We start from the raw sequence: 17,318 nt of genomic DNA on the forward strand, positions 1-17,318 counted from the left end.
AAAATGGCTTGAAATTAAACATGGGGGGCAGTTAGGTGGTGCGGTAGATAGAGCTCCTGCCTTGGAGTCAGGAGGACCTGAGTTCAAATCTGGCCTCAGACACTTGACACTTATAGCTGTGTGACCCTGGGCAAGTCACTTAACCCCAAATGCCTCACCAAAAAGCAAAAAAAAAAAAAAAAAAAATTAGACATGGGCTGGAGGAAGGCATTCACAAGTTGCTTTGCCTCCAAAGCCCCCAGGACTGCTGTAGGCCCAAGCTTTGCCCTTTGCTTAGCACCGTGGCATCGAGATCACTCTGCGGCAAGGACAAAGTATCATGGGACCACCAAAATCAGCCCGTTCCTGCTGTTTCCTTCATGGTCCTCAACTCCTAATTCTGTCTGCTCTCTTCTTCACTTAGGATTATGATGCCTTCTTTGAAGCCAGAGAAAATAATGCAGTGTATGCCTTTTTGGGCTTGACAGCCCCACCTGGGTCAAAGGTAGGCTCTCTTTCTGAGTCCTAGTTGACAGATGATGATTTCTGATGTTGTATAACAGTCCTACTGAGAGACCATCCCAAACTCGCAATCCTGACTCCTCCCAAATGCAAGGCAATCCTGGCAATCCTGTCCACCCTGACTAGACAGCCAAACGTGACCCATCACATCCCAGGCGAAGAGAGGTGACAGTGAGACTTGTCCACCAAGCTCCTGAAGGCAGCCAGCTTCCCATTGGCCAGCTGACAAAGAATGTTAAAGATTCCATTATTAGAGCTGTTGTGTCCCTTCCTCAATCACAACGTGTGTCCCAGGCCGTGGTCATTTTCTTGGCAGCATGTGAAGAGAAATGCTACACATGGATACATTGGCGAGCCTGACAAGTGAGCCCTGGGGTTCAAAATCTGGCCAGTGAACTGCTGGCTGAAGTTGGGACCTTTTACTTGCCAAAGGCAGATTCCTTTTCAAATGTGTCATCCCAGGAGAGCCCGAATCAAAGAGACAAAGCCAAAAACAAAGACCACAATGAATGGCCCCTTGACGATATCTCCATATTTCCCTGCTAGGCAGTGCAGCTGATGGGGAACTCTGCCTTCAGTGTGGAGAGGCGGGCTTGACATGCTTACTGCTTTCACTGGAGACCATAGGGTGCTGATCTGAGTCACCCTACCAAGTCTACTCCTTGCCAAACTGGCTTTTCCCATGGACGAAATGTCCTATTTTAAGCTCTGTCTAATTTAAGTCTTCAGAGACTTTGCTGTGTAAATGTATTAGTGATACTCAAGCCAAGGGGCATCAATGGATAGCTTTTTAGTGAATTGTAGGTCAGGGGTTGTGTGTGTGTGTGTGTGTGTATGTGTATGTGTATGTGTTGGACAGCACCGCTAAGAGGCTCAAGTGTGACAGACTTTAAAGTGCTATCAAAATGTCAGTCGTTATCATCATTGCAACTACTGCTGCTGCTGCTACTACTACTACTGCCACTGCTGCTCTGTTATTCAGATCTGTGATTTCAAATTAGGTCACTAATTATAGGTGACATTTATATAGTGCTTGAAGTCCTACGAAGTGCTTTACAAACATTATCTCGTTTGAGTTTTTGTAACAGTCCTGTCTCCGTTTGACAGATGAGTGACCAGGCTCAGAGAGGTTAAGTGACTTGCACCAGTTCACAGAGGCATCATGGGGTGGAGCCAGGATTAGAACCCAGCTCACTTGACTCCAAATGTGGCACTCCTTCTCCTGTACCAGGAGACCACAGAGGCGTTCATAGCTATGAGGCTTTGGATATCCAAGGGGCTTCTCAGGCCCCTTTGAGCTCTCTAATATCCTGTGATTTGAGGATTTCTCTCATCTATATTGCTTCCAGAAAGCTAGTTCCTCAGATGCATTTGTTATTTCTCATAAGTAAAATGATATACTCTAGAATTGGAAAGGACCTTAGGAATCATCTCCCTCATTTTACAGAGGAGGAGACTGAGGACCAGAGCAGTCAGTCAAGTCAACAAGCATTTATTATGTGTGTGCTGTGTGCCAGGCACTGTGCCAAGCACTGGGGATGCAAAGAAAGGCAAAAACACAGAACCTGGCCTCCAGCAGCTCACGTTCTGAAGGGGAAGAAGACGACAGGCAAACAACACATATGTAGAACATACAGAGGGGCTGCGAGGTCATCTCAGAGGGGGAGCCGGCCAAAGGCCTCCTGCAGAAGGGAAGGAAACGAGGAGGCAGAGGTGACGAGACAAAACCTGCTAGCCATGGCGGGCTAGCCAGTGCCAGGCGTGCAGATGGGGGATGAGCTGCGACAGATCGAGGATTCCAACTGGGGCCTTCTGATTCAAGATCAAATGCTCTGTACCCTAAGGGGCAGCTAGGTGACACAAGGGACAGAGTGCTAGGTTTGGTGTCGAGAAAAGCTGAGTTCAAATTTGGCCTCGGATACTTATTAGCTGTGTGACCCTGGGTAAGTCACTTAACCTCTGTTTGTCTAATTTTCTTCAACCATAAAGTGAGCATAATAATAGCACTTATCCCCAGGGTTGTTGTGAGGATCAAATGAAGTAATATTTGTAAAAAGAGCTTAGCACAGTGACTGACATGTAGTAGGCACTTCATAAATGCTTATTTTCTTCCTTCCTTTCTCTTTCCCTCCCTCATTTCCTTCCCTCTCTCCCTCCCTCCTTCCTCCCTCCCTCCCTCCTTTCACTTCCTTCCTTCCTTCCTTCCTTCCTCACAGCTGACTCACTTTAGGGCCCCTTTGTTTTACTGTTTGACTGGTACAGTAACTACGTATGCCTGGACTTTGAGGAGCCTTAATCGGTTATAGAACCCATCGTGTTCTATGAAGAAATTTCTGGAAGGCTGTTCTATAAAAAGACAAGTAAATTTTGAACAAGCTTCATGGCATGTGGCCAAGCTGGGGGCACTTTGATGGCCCAGCCCCCATTGGAGGGGACTTTCTTGAGGCCCATGACGGATTCCAGTCTAGTTTTTCTTGCAGACTCCGTGTCATCTTTGCTTAGGAACATGGGCTTAAGAGCTAAAAGGCAGCTCCTAGATGATGTCTCCATCCTTGCTCCCAGATAAATAAGCACACAGTAGGTACACGGTAATTTGTGGGAAAGGGAGTGACGTGAAGTAAACTTGGAGACCAAGATGGGAGGCCGGTGCTTGAAGTGGCTAGCAGAGGAGCTTGTTCAAGGCAGTGATGGCTCCTGGAGATTGGTGAGTAGGGAGCATCGTGGTCAGCTGGGGCTCCAGCAAGCTTATTTTGGGAAAGGGTAAAGCTCAGAAGCCAGCTCCGAGGTGATTGCAACAGTTGGTCAAGAGGTAATCAAGGCCTGGACAAGGGGAGTGGTCATGTGATCTCTAAGCAACCGTGCCCCAAGCCATTCCTTCAGCTTGATAGGACTTAAAAACAGCAGCATTGAAAAAAGAGCACTTTTCTCAATATGGTACAACTTCATTTTAACCAAAAAACAACTAACCAGAATGATCAGATAACTAGATGTGGGGGGGGGGGGGGGGGGAGGAGGGGTCGGAGCAGAAAACGTTGATTGTAGGAATTTATTCAAGAAAAGCTACTTCTGGTGTTGGTCTGTAAGTCACCAAGTGTTTAAGCAGTACCTACTAGATTCTGGGTTGAATGAGGATACAAAGGAAAGACACAAATGGTCTCTGCCCTCACAGAGCTCCACTGTAATGAAGGAAATGACTTGGCAATAACTAGATACCTACAAGATACACATGAGATAAATACAGCATAAGTGGAAGGTGATCTCAACAGGAAGACACTATGGGGGGTGGGGAGGGGAGAAGGAAAGACTTCCTCTACAAGGGGGGATTTGAACTGAGACTTGAAGGATTTCGGGGAAACTAAGAGGCTGAGGTGAGGGACCAGAGCCCTGCAGGCATGGAGGGCAGCCAGTGCAAAGGCATGGAGGTAGGAAACGAAGGGTCATGTTCAGGGACTTGCAAGCAAACCAGTATAGCTGGATCATAGAATGTGTAAAGGGGAGTAAAATATAAGATCCATGTCGTAAAGAGCTTTAAATACCAAACAGGGGAGTTTTTAATCTGGTCTAGAGGTAGGTAATAGGGAGCCACTAGAGTTTGTTAAGGAGAGAGATGAAGATGACATGGTCAGACCTAAGCTTTAAGAAAATGGCCTTGGCAGCTGTACGTGCAGTACGGAGAGACTTAAGGCAGGGAGGCTGACTAGAAGCCCATTGCAGTAATGTGGGAGCAGGTGATGAGGATCTGGAATAGGGGTGGGCATGGGTGAGTGGAGAGAGAGGGATACCATGGGGAAGAGTGTTTAACAACCAGGAAAACCAAAGAAAACAAAACCTGGACACAGGACACACTTTTAAGTTGAATTTGCCATACGAACATTTTAGCTTGGCCGTGTGCAGATCCAGCCCCAGCTCCTTCCCCTCTCCATGGACAATGAGCCCAGTGCTCAGCAGAGACAAAAATCAACCCTAACCCCTGGGTTTTCCTCACTAACGCTGCTTAGAAACATTGTTTACGAGAATTGAAATGGAAATTTGAGGCCAACTCACTTACCCAGAAAGTTATATTTAACCACAAGCCCCATTTCCCTGAGCATTCTGGTTAATCAAGGCCCAGCTACTGAGGTAAGAAAAATGACAAGGAAGAGAAGGTAGGAAACAGACACTGTGTGTCTATGGGCCACTGGCCAGCCATAGTAGAGGCCTTCCTTGGGCTGCCATAGGCAGGTGGCACCTTTACCCAGCTCGCTGCTCCTGCAGCCAGGCTGCTTGATTGGCACCAAGGTGGTCTGGGGCCCCCAAAGCAGATGGGACTTTGCCATCCAGTACTGGCTAAGTCCTGGCCTTAGAGACGTAGCCAGCCATAGCGTTAATGTGCAGTCCTAGTTTCTCACCCCTCTAAATTAGGAGGACCTTGTGTTCCTTGCTGAGTAATGTCCGTTTTCCTAATATTTGGGGTTACAATTTATTTCATTTTTTTTAATATTCTTGCTCAATGACACCCCCCAACACTGATTGTTTGTGAAATTTTGTGAAATAGACCAAGTGGAATTCCTGATGGCAGATAACTCACATTTCCATGGCACTGAAAGGTTTCAAAAATGCTTTCCCTGGGACCCTGGGAGGAAGGGAGGTAGGACAGCCTCATTTCACAAATGAAGAAACTGAGGTTCAGCAAGATGAAATGACTTCTCTGTGCTCACTCGATCTTAAGTGTCGGAGACAGGATTCTAAGCCAGCTACCCTGCCTCTTTTGGAGTCGACCTGCGTGCTCTCCATCCTGGAGACACACTGGCTTCAGACAATCACAGCCCCCTCCCCCCAGGCAATGGGGGAACTACAGTGTTATGTCTTAATGAGCCCTTGGGCCCCCATTCTCTTGGCACTTGGCATCTGCCAAACGCACCAGAAGCGGCCTCTCTAGAACGGCTCACCTTTGGAGCTGAAACCCCAGGGACTTCCTGCCCACCTTCAATAGAGCTTCTGTCTAAATATTTTCACATCGAAGTTTATACTTTCCGACAGGCAGCCTGCCGCGGAGGGAGGCGCATGTCTAGCCCAATCTGGTCGCGTTGTTCTATTTCTTCTCCCTTCTTTAAAGTTCCTGGTGCTGTTCTGTTCAGGTTGAGTTTCTGCTTTTCTGTCCTGCCTGGGATGGGGAGCATTGGTGTGCTCTTTTACCAAAGATTCCTGTTCTTTTTTGGTTCATGTGATCAGGGGCTCACAGAGTTAGGGCTGGAAGGAACTTCAGACACCGTCCAGTCCAGCCCCTTCATTTTCCAAATGAGGAAACTAGAGCCCACAGAAGGGAAGGGCCTCACCCGAGATCTCATGGGTAATAAGAGACAGAACCAATATTCAAACCTAAAGCCAGTGGATTGTTTTTTCTCTTACACTCGTTGTCTTTCTCAAACTTGTTAGGTCCCTTCAGGACAGACAATGAATGTTCTCACCTCTGGCTGCCGGGTTCTTTACCTCCCCCCCCCATCCTCCTTAAAAAATAAAAGGGCAGTGAAGAAGGAAATGTGTGCATTTCATTTGGCCTTGTGAAAGATGGAGAAGTTCCACCAGGATATTCTGTGCTGTCAAGAGATAGAAAGCTGCCTGCCAGCACCATCACTGGTCCTTACATGTGTGCCAGGCATCTTTCCCAGCCTCTTTTCAACTGCAAGGGTTTTGTTCTTTATTACCCAGCAGGCTGACTCATTACAGATGTTTGAGTCACCAGGCTCATGAGTGGCTTGTTGCAAACCTACACCATGTTTGACATCGTGTACTCCCTTGCTGGGGTATCTGCATGGACCGTGGGGAGAGCCCAGTGGAGGCAGACATCTGGACAGTTGCTCAGAAGGCCTGTTGTTGCAGGTGTTCCCTCCAAGCACCTCCTTCTATGACACTGTCTGGAGCTTCTGTGACCAGCCCTCTAGCCCTTGGGCTGGGCCCCAGGCTCCATCTCCTCAGGCTCTGAGATTTCCATTGGTATAGTCTTCAACACCCTAGAGCCACCTCCAGGCCTCACCAAAGCATCAGAGGAGGTTTGGAGTTGTGGCAAAGGGATGTTACAAGTTTCTGAAATTAGAGACTGCCACATAAAAGGCTGTTGATTTCTCATTTACATTTGGGCAGTAGACTTGCAGTCAGAAGGTCTGGGGTTGCCTTGACTCTGCTACTTAACTCCCCGTGTGATCTTGGGCAGATTACTTTACCTCTGTGACCCCCAGTTTGAGCATCCCTACGATGGGTTTAATAATCCTCACCCTTCCTAGCTTCTGGGGTTGTAAAGCTTATAAGCTGAAAAATTTATAAACTGGTATGAACTGGAAGGTGGCACTTCCTTCTGAACTTATGAATGATCATCAGTAGGCTCAACTACAATTACTTTCTGAGCAACTAGTGTCCAGGAATGTAGGGAACTTGGTGGTTATTTAGTCCTCATAACTCCAGGCAGCTGTTTGGGGGGCATTTTAATTGACTTCATCTTTGTCTTTTAGGAAGCCCAAGCCCTGGCACAGCAGCAAGCGTGAACCCTTCTGCCTTCTGGCCCTATGCCTCCTGTGAGGGATTCGCCACCGCAGTTGCTTTTCTAAAATAGCAAAATGATCTTGGCTTCCGGAAAACAATAGGCTTCATGTCTCCAGCATCAATTTGTTGCTTGGTGTGCTCGGCGTCCAAACGATAACCAATGGAATACATGATTAAAATGTGAATGTTATATGGTTAGAGCTTCTGGGAGATGATTATTGTAAAATTACAAGTAGATGTGATGGAGTGGTGTTGTGATCTGTCTGGGCATCCGTGACCCCTCCCCCCCTTTTTTTAATCGTAGTGCAAAAACCTCTTTTTTATGTTATTATTTTTATTGTTACTGCAGCTTAAATATCTCTAGAGCTCCTGTTGTTAAGCATATGAGAAACCAAAATAAAATGGGGAGGGGAAGAGGATCTGTCTAATTGATTCGATGCCTCGGTGCCCTCCTGGATTTTTCCAAACAAGTACTTGTGTACAATTTTGATGTGTTTCTATGGTGATTTTTAAAGAAGCCATAAGCAATGTTTATCATTTGGCACTTGTCATGATGACTTATGGCCATTCCGATATTCCAGTTCTTTTGTAGATGGAAGCTGTGTACTGTGCATGGCACATACTCTCGGGGCTCCTTAGCGTAGCCCTGTGTTGCTCATTTTGGCGATCAACAGAAAGAAACCCCTTTCCACTGAAAAGTCAGAAAAACATCCAGGTGACGGGTCCCTTGCCTGACTCCCCCCCGCAGCTGAGGCTTAATCTTCTCTTTCAAGGTTGTGTGTGCAAAGACTGGTCTGTGTCTGAGCATTGGGCCCTTGGGCTTTGAGTCAACATGGGTGCTACAGAATCCTTCAATTACGTGGCTGAAAACAGGCAGAAAATCATTGCCCAAGGAGCCTGAGTTTCCATGGGAGGAGCTAAGAAGCAAACGTTCCCCAGGTGATGATTGGTACCGTGGCTTTGTAGATTGTTGTTTTTTCCCTTTCAGTTTTCAAACGACACATCACCAGGGCACTAAGCTCCAAAAATTGGCAAATAGGAATTAGAAACTCAACTGTGCAAATGCATTTTCTTAGCACGTGAAGCATATTTTTTCATGAGTACATTAAGTTTAGATAGATTTATCTTTTCTACACTTCAATAATAGCAAACGTCCAATAAGAGTATCCATTCAACCAAGGGACCAATTTAAAACCATAACCCTCGAGGCTGATAAAAGGGCAAGGAGCTATATGGCCTCCATCACTTACTTAGGGAGCAGTTTTCTTACCATAGAGCCTTTGCTACTAAAAGCACCCCATGGGCACCCCCATTTTCCCTTAAGTGACTTTCTATTACCCTGCGCCGTATGCATTGCTGTGTTGTTTGCCAAAACCAACATGTAATGAATATATGGCATTGTTTATGGAGGTTCAACACAGGCACAGTGCTTTAAAGTGAGATCAACATTTTTAGAAACAGAAATTACAGACTGCTGGGGATCTGAAATGAATAGGAGTAATGCCAGATGAATAGTATGTGGTTTCTTCTGAGGGGGAGGGAGGGGAACAGGAAACAGTGGAAAGAAAACTGTTTAAATATTCCTTTCTAAGTTTGCTCGTCAGGCTTCTGAAGTTGCCATCAACAAAGACATTTCAAGAACAAATGTTCGACTGATTTGTGTGTGCATTATGGCCTCAAGAATGCTGGGGGACATGGGGTATCTGGATCAGATTCTAACGGACAGGAAATGTTTGGGCCCCAAATGATTTTGCTCCACTTCCTTGCAGGAGAGGGCAACAGGTTTTAGTGGCTAGCGAGCTGGCCTCAAAGCCAGGAAGACCTGAGTTCAAGTCCTCCCTCTGACCCATCCTGACTGTATGGCTCTGGGCAAGTCACCTAACCCTTCTGGGCTCTGGGCAACTCTTGAAGACTTTTAAGTCGTGGAGAAGATGCCAGCCTGCATTGGTAGGACTTTCCACATATTCCAGATCTCAATGAAATCAAAAGTCCAGTCCCTGTACCTAGCCTGATCTCCCATGCAAAAGTGAACCCTGTCTGGCTGTGCTTCTAACTCCGTACTGGTCTCAAGGGAGGCAGCTAGCCAAAGGAGGGGATTCTGTGGAGTGGCTGGCCTCCAGCTAAGTGGCTTACCACTGATAAAGCGGCACATTCATCCAAAGGGAAAAAAATATGACTGTCTTCCCTGCCCAGTTATTTGGGTTTCATACTGAAGGGTACATCTTTATTTCCTTAGCTGTGTCCCCTATAGCCAGGTCTGATAAAGTAGCCAAGAAAGTGAAAACCAGAATGGTAGGGGAAGTTTTGATGAGAAAAGAAAATCATATTGCCCCAGAAAACCTCCCCTCTGATGTCGGATTTTTAGGGGAGATCATGGCATATTACTTTTTGGGTGGATCAGATCTGTTGATTGCCCATTGATCTAAAAAGATGAATTTCAGGTATTTGAGCTAATATTTTTCTCTGAAACAGATTTATTCCATCAGGTTGGAGGACAACAGAGCAGGGCTGTTAGCTTCATTATCTACAGGTTGTGCTCATGCTTTAGGAGGGAGTTTTTACCTTTGGATGTCATGGACCTTGTAGGCACTCTGCTGAAGTTTGTGGACCCTTTTCTCAGAATGATTTTTTAAAAAAATTCCCGATTAAAGGAAATGTTAAATTTCAGTGAGAGGTTAATGAAAATAAAGATGCATTTTTTTCCCACCCAAATTCATGAGGCCCCAGAAATCGACCCACAGGTCCCTTGGGAATCCATGGTCCCCAGGTTAAGAACCATAGGTGCCTGAGGGAATAAAACGGACTTGCTTCTGAGTAGCTAAAGGCCCTGGCATCAGTGCCCGAGCGCCGGGGGTTCTCTGGGGGGAGGGTGGAATCCAAAGCAAGGCGAGGCCAGGGAAAAGCCGCTGCCTGTCTGTGTTGTGCTTCTGATTCGATTATGACCGATTCCAATTGTTCCCCCTTCTCCCCGGCTTTTTTTTTTCTTCTTTCGCCTAAATAGAAATAGCTTTGCTTTGAAACAAATGATTTACCATTCCAATAAAACTCTTGTAGATGCTTTCACATTTTCGATGTTTCCATTGTCTGGACTCTTTGTTCTGGCCCTAAATATGAACAGAAATATACTCCTCCACCCCTTCTATTTCACAAATGAAAATATGGATTCCTACCTAAGTAGCATTCCTGGGATTGTAATATTCCATCTAACTTAGCACCATCCCCTTTTTTGTTTCAGAAAGGGTTTAAATATATACATAAAGATATGTAGATATAGATATGAGATATATATATATATATAAAGATACATAGATATAGATACACATATATTTATATACAATGATACATATATACATATATGTATACATGTGTATAAAAAATTCAGTTAGGTCCAGTCCAACCCGAGATGTTTGGAAATATGCCCCCAAAGTGCCAAGTAATGAGCATGCCATTTACAATTATGCCACTCTCTCCCAAGGCCCTATTAAAATGTAACTATACCTGTGGGATGACTAATTCCTTAAATGCAGTTATTTTACACCTTGACCACCCTCTGCCAAAATTTATTTCTCAAAATCAGGAGAGGACTGAGCTCCTCAAAGGCTCACCGTCTTCCTGGACCCGTTTGCTGTATGGCTCCTGGGGTACGTGTGTGGGAGAGGGTTGGGGGGTGGGGCAGTGGAATGGAAGGGTAGCAGGGGTTTTTTTTAATCTCTTTCAATCCCTTTAATTCCCCCCCCTCCCTACCTATGCTTGCTTTTCTTTCATTCTTCCTCTCCCTACTCCTCCCCTCCTCTTTCCCCCTTGGCTGCCTTTTCCCCTTCCTCTCCTTTCTCCTTCCTGCCATGCTTAAAGCCCACAGTGGTAGACAAGTGAGTGGCTGGGGGTTGGGTTAGAGCTGAGGGAAAAAAACATTCATTCCATTCTTATGCCCCCCCCCTTTCAGGCCCCTTGCTACAAGTATCCTTCCATATATAAAATGTGTTCTTGAAAAGTTGGCTGTAAGGAAAAATTCAAGATGTCAAACCTTTTCTTCTCGTTGACTTGAATTTATAAATGAGAGCCTGGGGCCCTGAATGCTGCTGTTGCCATGGCAGCAGAAATTCACAATTCCCTTGTGCCAATCTAAGAAGCACAGTATATGCATTGCTTGTGGAAATTCTCTAAGTAAGCCCATCCTATATGCTGAGTTGCCTTACTGTCAAGGGGGTACATTTCTTGTTTTTTTTAATTCCGTATCCAGTCAGGATGGAGAATACTTGAATAAATCTGCATTTCTTAACTTGAATTAAGGTCCCTAGGCATGTTGAGATGGAGCTCTGAAGCAACAAATTACATGAGTAATTTAGGAAAACCAAAACCCTATTACTGAGATCCTGTCTGTTAAACCCAGTGACTGACTAAAAGATCAGAGTTAGCCTTCTTTCTAGGAATGGCGCAAAACGGTTAAATGGGGCACTGGCTGCTTAGCTCTTGGACTTTCCCCAAGTAGGACTGAAGGAACCACCTTCCTCTCTCCCCAGTCTATGTCCTTCCCATCAAAGTCCTGCTTAAAGTTTCCGAGGCAGGCATTTACTCATAGAATAATGGACTATTAGAGATCGAAGAACCCTCAGATTTAGTCCAATCTCTTCATTTTACGGAGGAGGAAACTGAGACCAGAGAGGGGAAGCTATGTTTCCAAGGTCACTGACACACACCACAAGCAGCCAGACTAGAATTTGAACCCAAGACTCCATTTATTAAGTGCTTGCTATATGCAAAGCACATTGCTAAACTCTAGCGACCCCTAGTCCAATGCTTTACTCACTACCAGCAGGCAGGGCATTTGATCAAGCCATTTGTCATCACAGGCAGATCATCTCATTTTTGTGTGGAACCTTCACGTGAAACCATTCCATGATGCAATGGAGAGGGGCTCAGATCCAGAGGAGGACTTTAGTGGGTAGTGTTTAGGAGAGACAGAGACAGACAGAGGGCAAGAGAGATGGAGAGACAGCAGAGAGATGGACAGAGCAGAGAGTGAGACAGAGGGAAAGCAGAGAGAAACACAGAGATATAGAGACAGAAGAGACGAAGAGGTGGAGAAAGCAGAGAGAGACGGGCAGAGCAGAGAATGAGACAGAGAGGGAGGGAGAGCAGAGAGAAACAGATGGAGAGACATCGAGAGCAGAGAGAGATGGATAGAGCAGAGAAAGAGGGAGAGCAGAGAAAATGAGATGGAGAGAGACAAAGACAGATGGAGAGAGATATATAGAGAGAAGGGACAGAGGTGGAGAAAGATATGGAGAAAAAACAAAGATGGAGAGACAGACACAGAGGCATGGATGTGTTTGTGTGTGTATGAGAGATCAAGAGAGAACAGAGACAGAGGGACAGAGCAGAGAATGAGACGGAGGGACAGCAGAGAGAAACGGAGAGAAAGACAGAGGGACGGAGAGAGATGGACAGCAGACAATGAGACAGAGATGGAGGGAGAGTAGAGAGAAACCGAGAGATGGAGAGAGACAGACAAAGACAGAAGAGACAGAGAGCTGGAGAAAGCAGAGAGAGATATGGAGAAAGAGCAGAGAGAGCCAGAGAGATGGAAACAGAGAGAGATGGAGAGAGATAAAGACAGACAGACATGGAGAGAGATACATAGAGAGAAGAGACAGGTGAAGAATGCAGAGAAAGAGACAGAGTAGGAGAGCAGAAAGAAACAGAGATGGAGAGAGAGCTAGAGACAGAGAGATAGAGACAGACACAAAGACACAGATATGGAGAGTGACTCAAATACTTAAAGAGCAGTGAACTAAAATCAGATTGGAAAGTCTTCAAATGTTCAAAAATTGATATTCTTGTCTCCATGTAGATAGCCCTTGAAGGCTATATCAAAGCATAATTTGATCTCCCCTGTGTAAATGACCCTTTCAGAGTTTGATGACAGTGATGGCCTCAGAGCCAAAACGATGCTGCCTCGATGATGGTTTGAAGAATCCCTTCTATTTTGGAGCAGGGGGGCGGGGTGGATCTGTGATTTCATCAGTGTAGGGGCCTCCCAGTGCGGAGACTCCCTTCACCTGCAGATCAGAATCTTGTCTACTAGTCGCAGTGTCAGAGAGTTGCCTGGATCACCAAGAGGTTAAGTGATGTGCCCTCCTTCACGCTGCCAGTATGTGTCAGGGTCAGGACTTGAACTCAGGGCTTCCTGATCGCAAGGCTGACCCTCTTTCCACCACGCCACATCGCCTCTTGTTTTTCTATAAAATCGGAATGCCAAAGTGGCACAGGTTGGAGTCACCGCGACACAATCTCTATCACGACTTTAACAGGAAAAATACAAGATTGCATTACAGAGCAATGAATTAGAGAGCTAGAAGGGTAAGCAGCCCTGTCTGGATATTTCCATATCTTCAGTTTTTCACTGCTGACAGCCTCAGGAATTCATAGATCTCTTTTCATTGATTTGCATTAATAAACATTTCCAAGTTCTGAAAGCAATTAAAATAGAATTGTTGTGTTAATGCCGATAATATTCAGTGAGGTGGCATTCCTTCAACTGAAGTGTCTTGATACACTCCCAAATTAGCCTACTACCCAAGTATTCACAAAATATGGTCCTCTTTCTTATCGGGGAGTTTCCATAGAGTACATATGTCACCAGATCCTATTTCTAAACTTAACACAAAAACATGATGAAACGGCTTTTGCAACATAAAGAGCTTGAAGTTTTTGCAAGTCTTTTACATGTCTCTCCCAAGTTTCCTTCCCTTCCCCCTCCCAAACGGCTTTCATATAAAAAAAAAAATCTTAAAAAAAAAAAGCCCAAGGGGCATCTTGTACACTACATATGGGAGTGCTGATTATCCTTTGTTTCCCGGACCACTGTGACCTAAGCTTTCATCACCTGGTGTTTAGCTTTCCTAGAATTATCCAAGCCGGGCTTTGCTGGGTGGATGGCTCCTCAAAGGCATACCCATACCCATACCCATACACAAGGCCTTTGGGGCTTGGTCGGACCTACCAGGGACCGTGTCCATGGCAGGACATCCTCATAGCACAAGGAAACATCAAGACGGTTTGGTGGGCAGCCGTCACCCTCTGCAGACTGCACTTCTCCTAGGGCAGTAATTATGCCTTTCTAGAAGATGGGGAACCCTGCTCTTGGTCCTCAAGACCCTAGAAATGCAGAACTCCTCCCACCTATCTATGATCTCATAAGAAAAAGCAGAAGCAAAAAAAAATACACAACCCAAAACCCACATCAGGCTTTATTCTTATTCCACACTAGTCACCTCTGTTGAATATCTAGCGGCAGGGTGGGGTGCTGAGCCTTGGGGTTGCCAGTCTTTGTCCTCATTTCTTGAAGGATTTTTTCATTGATTGATATGTCTATTAACTCGTATTTCATGTGGCTGCTGTCTACAAAGCAGATTATCTTTGCTTCACCTGGAAAGATACAGAGCCAAGGAGCAGAGTCGAACAGCTTTCCCCCTTCCCAGTGGCCTCAGTAAAACCAGTGTATGGAAAGGAGGCTGTGAACAGCCCCCTTTAAGAGGAACTTGGGGGATTCCCCAGTTCAAATTCCCTGATCTGGGCCCAGAGCAACTGACAAAGATTCGATTTCATATTGCAGGTGAATGAGCATTATTGCTAAGGGCCTCTGGGGTGCTAGGATTCTAGGGAAATGGCTTATTTCCCTAATGCCTCAAAGTTTAAAGAGCATCGTTTGCACAGGCAGGTGGCTTCAGTGTTGGTATACCCTTTTTACAGATGTGAAAAGTGAGGCTTGGAGAGGTTGGGACTTGAAGTACCTAGATAGCATAGTGGATGGAGTGCCAGACCCGGAGCCAGGAAGACTTGAATTCAAATCTGCCTCCTATACTTCCTGTTTGTGTGACTCTACAAGTCACTTAACATCACTTGGGCTCGGTTTCCTTATCTGTGAAAAGGGAGAATAATAACACCCACTTCATAAAGCTATTGTGAAGATCCAGTGAGATACCATAGGTATAGCACTGTGCCAACCTTAAAACAGTATAGAAATCCTGGGGATCATTATCACTTTTTTTTTAGGCAATTGGGGTTAAGTGACTTGCCCAGGGTCACACAGCTAGTAAGTGTCAAGTGTCACATTTGAACTCAGGTCCTCCTGACTTCAGGACCAGTACTCTATCCACTGTGCCACTTAGCTGCCGCAGATCATTATCACTCTTGCCCCAGATTGGGCCACTTGAAAAGAGCTGGGTTTCAAGCCCAGGTCCTCGCCAAGCTCTGCCTCCAAATTCCCTCTTCTTTCACATCCTTTCCAGCTCAATGCTATTTTTTTTGCCCACGAGTCATTGTCAGGCTTTTTGCTTATGGCTGGCCTTGACTTACAGGAAGGATAAAAGTAAAATCCCACTCAACCCATTCCTACTTAGAAAAGCCTACATATTTCAGTGGGATAGCTGAAAAGTTTCCGAAGTTGCCACTATGTGGTCTCCTTCCTTTGGGTGTGTTACGACACGATAATTTGTAATGACTTCAAAGAGGGCAGCAGAGATGTCTTCTGGGTGATTGTATCTATCCTCCCCCACCCCCTTCCATTCCAGGCCTGACTTCCTCATCCCAAAGCATTTTCTTTTAAAGATTAATTTCTACTCCCAATGAATATCTAACCATAAAGGTCGACTTGGGGAAGCAGGGACTCCAGGCAAGAAGGTGGTGATGCTGGGCTAGGATGGGCAGAAATGTCATAGATTGAGATTTCTACCCTCAGGAGGTTTAGGGGTGCTGACCTGTGCTGTGGGAAAGGAAAGGATACCTCAGGGAGTCCATGCTAGGTCAGAAGTTTGGTTGTGAATACTGGCCCCCTTCCTCCTTGGCCGGTGGGTGGGGTGGGGTGGGCAGGAGGGAGCCTTTTCCTAGGATCATACAATGATGGAAAGCTGGAAGGGATCTTAGAGATCATCTGATTCAGTGGTGTCAAACTCATATAAAAACAGAGCAACTAAACTGTATATAAAGATCCCTACAGCCACATGTTGCCTTAGAAAACCACATATTTACATTATCTATATTCCACTGTATTTGATTTATTTCATTTAATATTTCCCCAATTACATGTTAATACAGTTCCAGGAGCAGCGGGGAGTGTTACAGCAAGTAATGTGGAGGCTGTGTGTCTGATACCTCTGATTTAATCCATTTCCTTATTTTACAGAGGAAGAAACTGACGCATGAAAATGACTTGCCCAAGGTCACACATATAGGAAGTGCTACAGCTGTGATTCAGCCGTAGACCTCAGACTCCAAATATAGTGTGGTTTCCAGGACACCACACTGCCTCTTACAAACGAAAAGCATATACTACTATAAAAGCATTTAAAAAAATAAACAAAAAACCAGCTCACACCTACTGAAAGAGGGCTGGTGAAATAAATAAACCAGCCCTTTGGAAACATACAGGTCACATCACTGCTCAACTTTGGGCAATATAGCTAATCGCTGGGCTTAAATCCCACGTTGCATTCCAGCCCCCCCCCCCCCCCCCCCAACCCCCCCCCCCCCTACCCGCTTGTAGATGCCTTCACGCGCGGCGCACTTTAAGGCTAATTTTTCCAGCCTGGAGCAGACTACGGCATCTGGGTGCTAGATGGAGAAGATGCTAGTCATTACTTCTACCTGATTCTGCCTCAGTTCATCGGGCTGACAAATGTTTTCTTTTTGCTTCTTGTGAGGCAGCTCTGGGGCCAAACCTTCTTCAGGTTCTCTGCCTCCCTGTTCCTCCCATTTCCATCAGGGATGATCTGAAAATGATTGGGCCCCTGGGAAAGCAACTGTGTCTAGGAATATTTACCCGATGAAATACATTTCTAAGCTAACAGAGTAAACCGAGGAAAGGGTAGCAACATGAAGGAGGGCTACCTACTTCTCTGGAGTTACAAGGAATGTTTTACCACGACCCTGGGAGGTCAGCATTGGTTTCTCATTTTACAGATAAAGTGACTGACTCCCAGGGAGGGAATAATGACCTCCTTCCTCCTCTCAGCTCTTCTTTTTTCCTCCTGTTGCACTTTTCTCTAAGGACTGGGACTGATTGATGTAATAAACTTTAATAAAGAGCTAGAGATGTTCATTGCAACGTCTGAGGGATAGCTTGGGATCTGCTACTTCACTGGTGGCGACCTGAAGGTAACAGGGGCGTCCTCCCTCACCCACTTCTCCTGTTGCTAAGGGAAACCAATCAAGACACCCTTGATTGGTCAACAAGGGACAATGGGGTTCTGTTTTCAATTCTCAGTATCTTTGGATGACAGAGGGCTGGCGTTTGCTCGGTT

At 45.7% G+C, this 17,318-nt stretch overlaps 1 protein-coding gene across 1 annotated transcript in view; it reads left to right on the forward strand.

Moving 5' to 3' along the window:
• Positions 1–8,662, forward strand: part of SH3BGRL (SH3 domain binding glutamate rich protein like) — an 85,973-nt gene extending 77,311 nt beyond the window's left edge. The window contains exons 6-7 of the mRNA XM_027839754.1: positions 404–484; positions 6,987–8,662. Coding sequence (XP_027695555.1) covers positions 404–484; positions 6,987–7,019 — 114 coding nt within the window. The 3' untranslated portion in view covers positions 7,020–8,662. The remainder of the gene's footprint in view (positions 1–403; positions 485–6,986) is intronic.
• The last annotated feature ends 8,656 nt before the right edge of the window (positions 8,663–17,318 follow it).

This window comes from Vombatus ursinus, unplaced genomic scaffold, assembly GCF_900497805.2.
Source record: "Vombatus ursinus unplaced genomic scaffold, bare-nosed wombat genome assembly UNPS02004691.1, whole genome shotgun sequence".
Lineage (NCBI taxonomy): Eukaryota > Metazoa > Chordata > Mammalia > Diprotodontia > Vombatidae > Vombatus > Vombatus ursinus.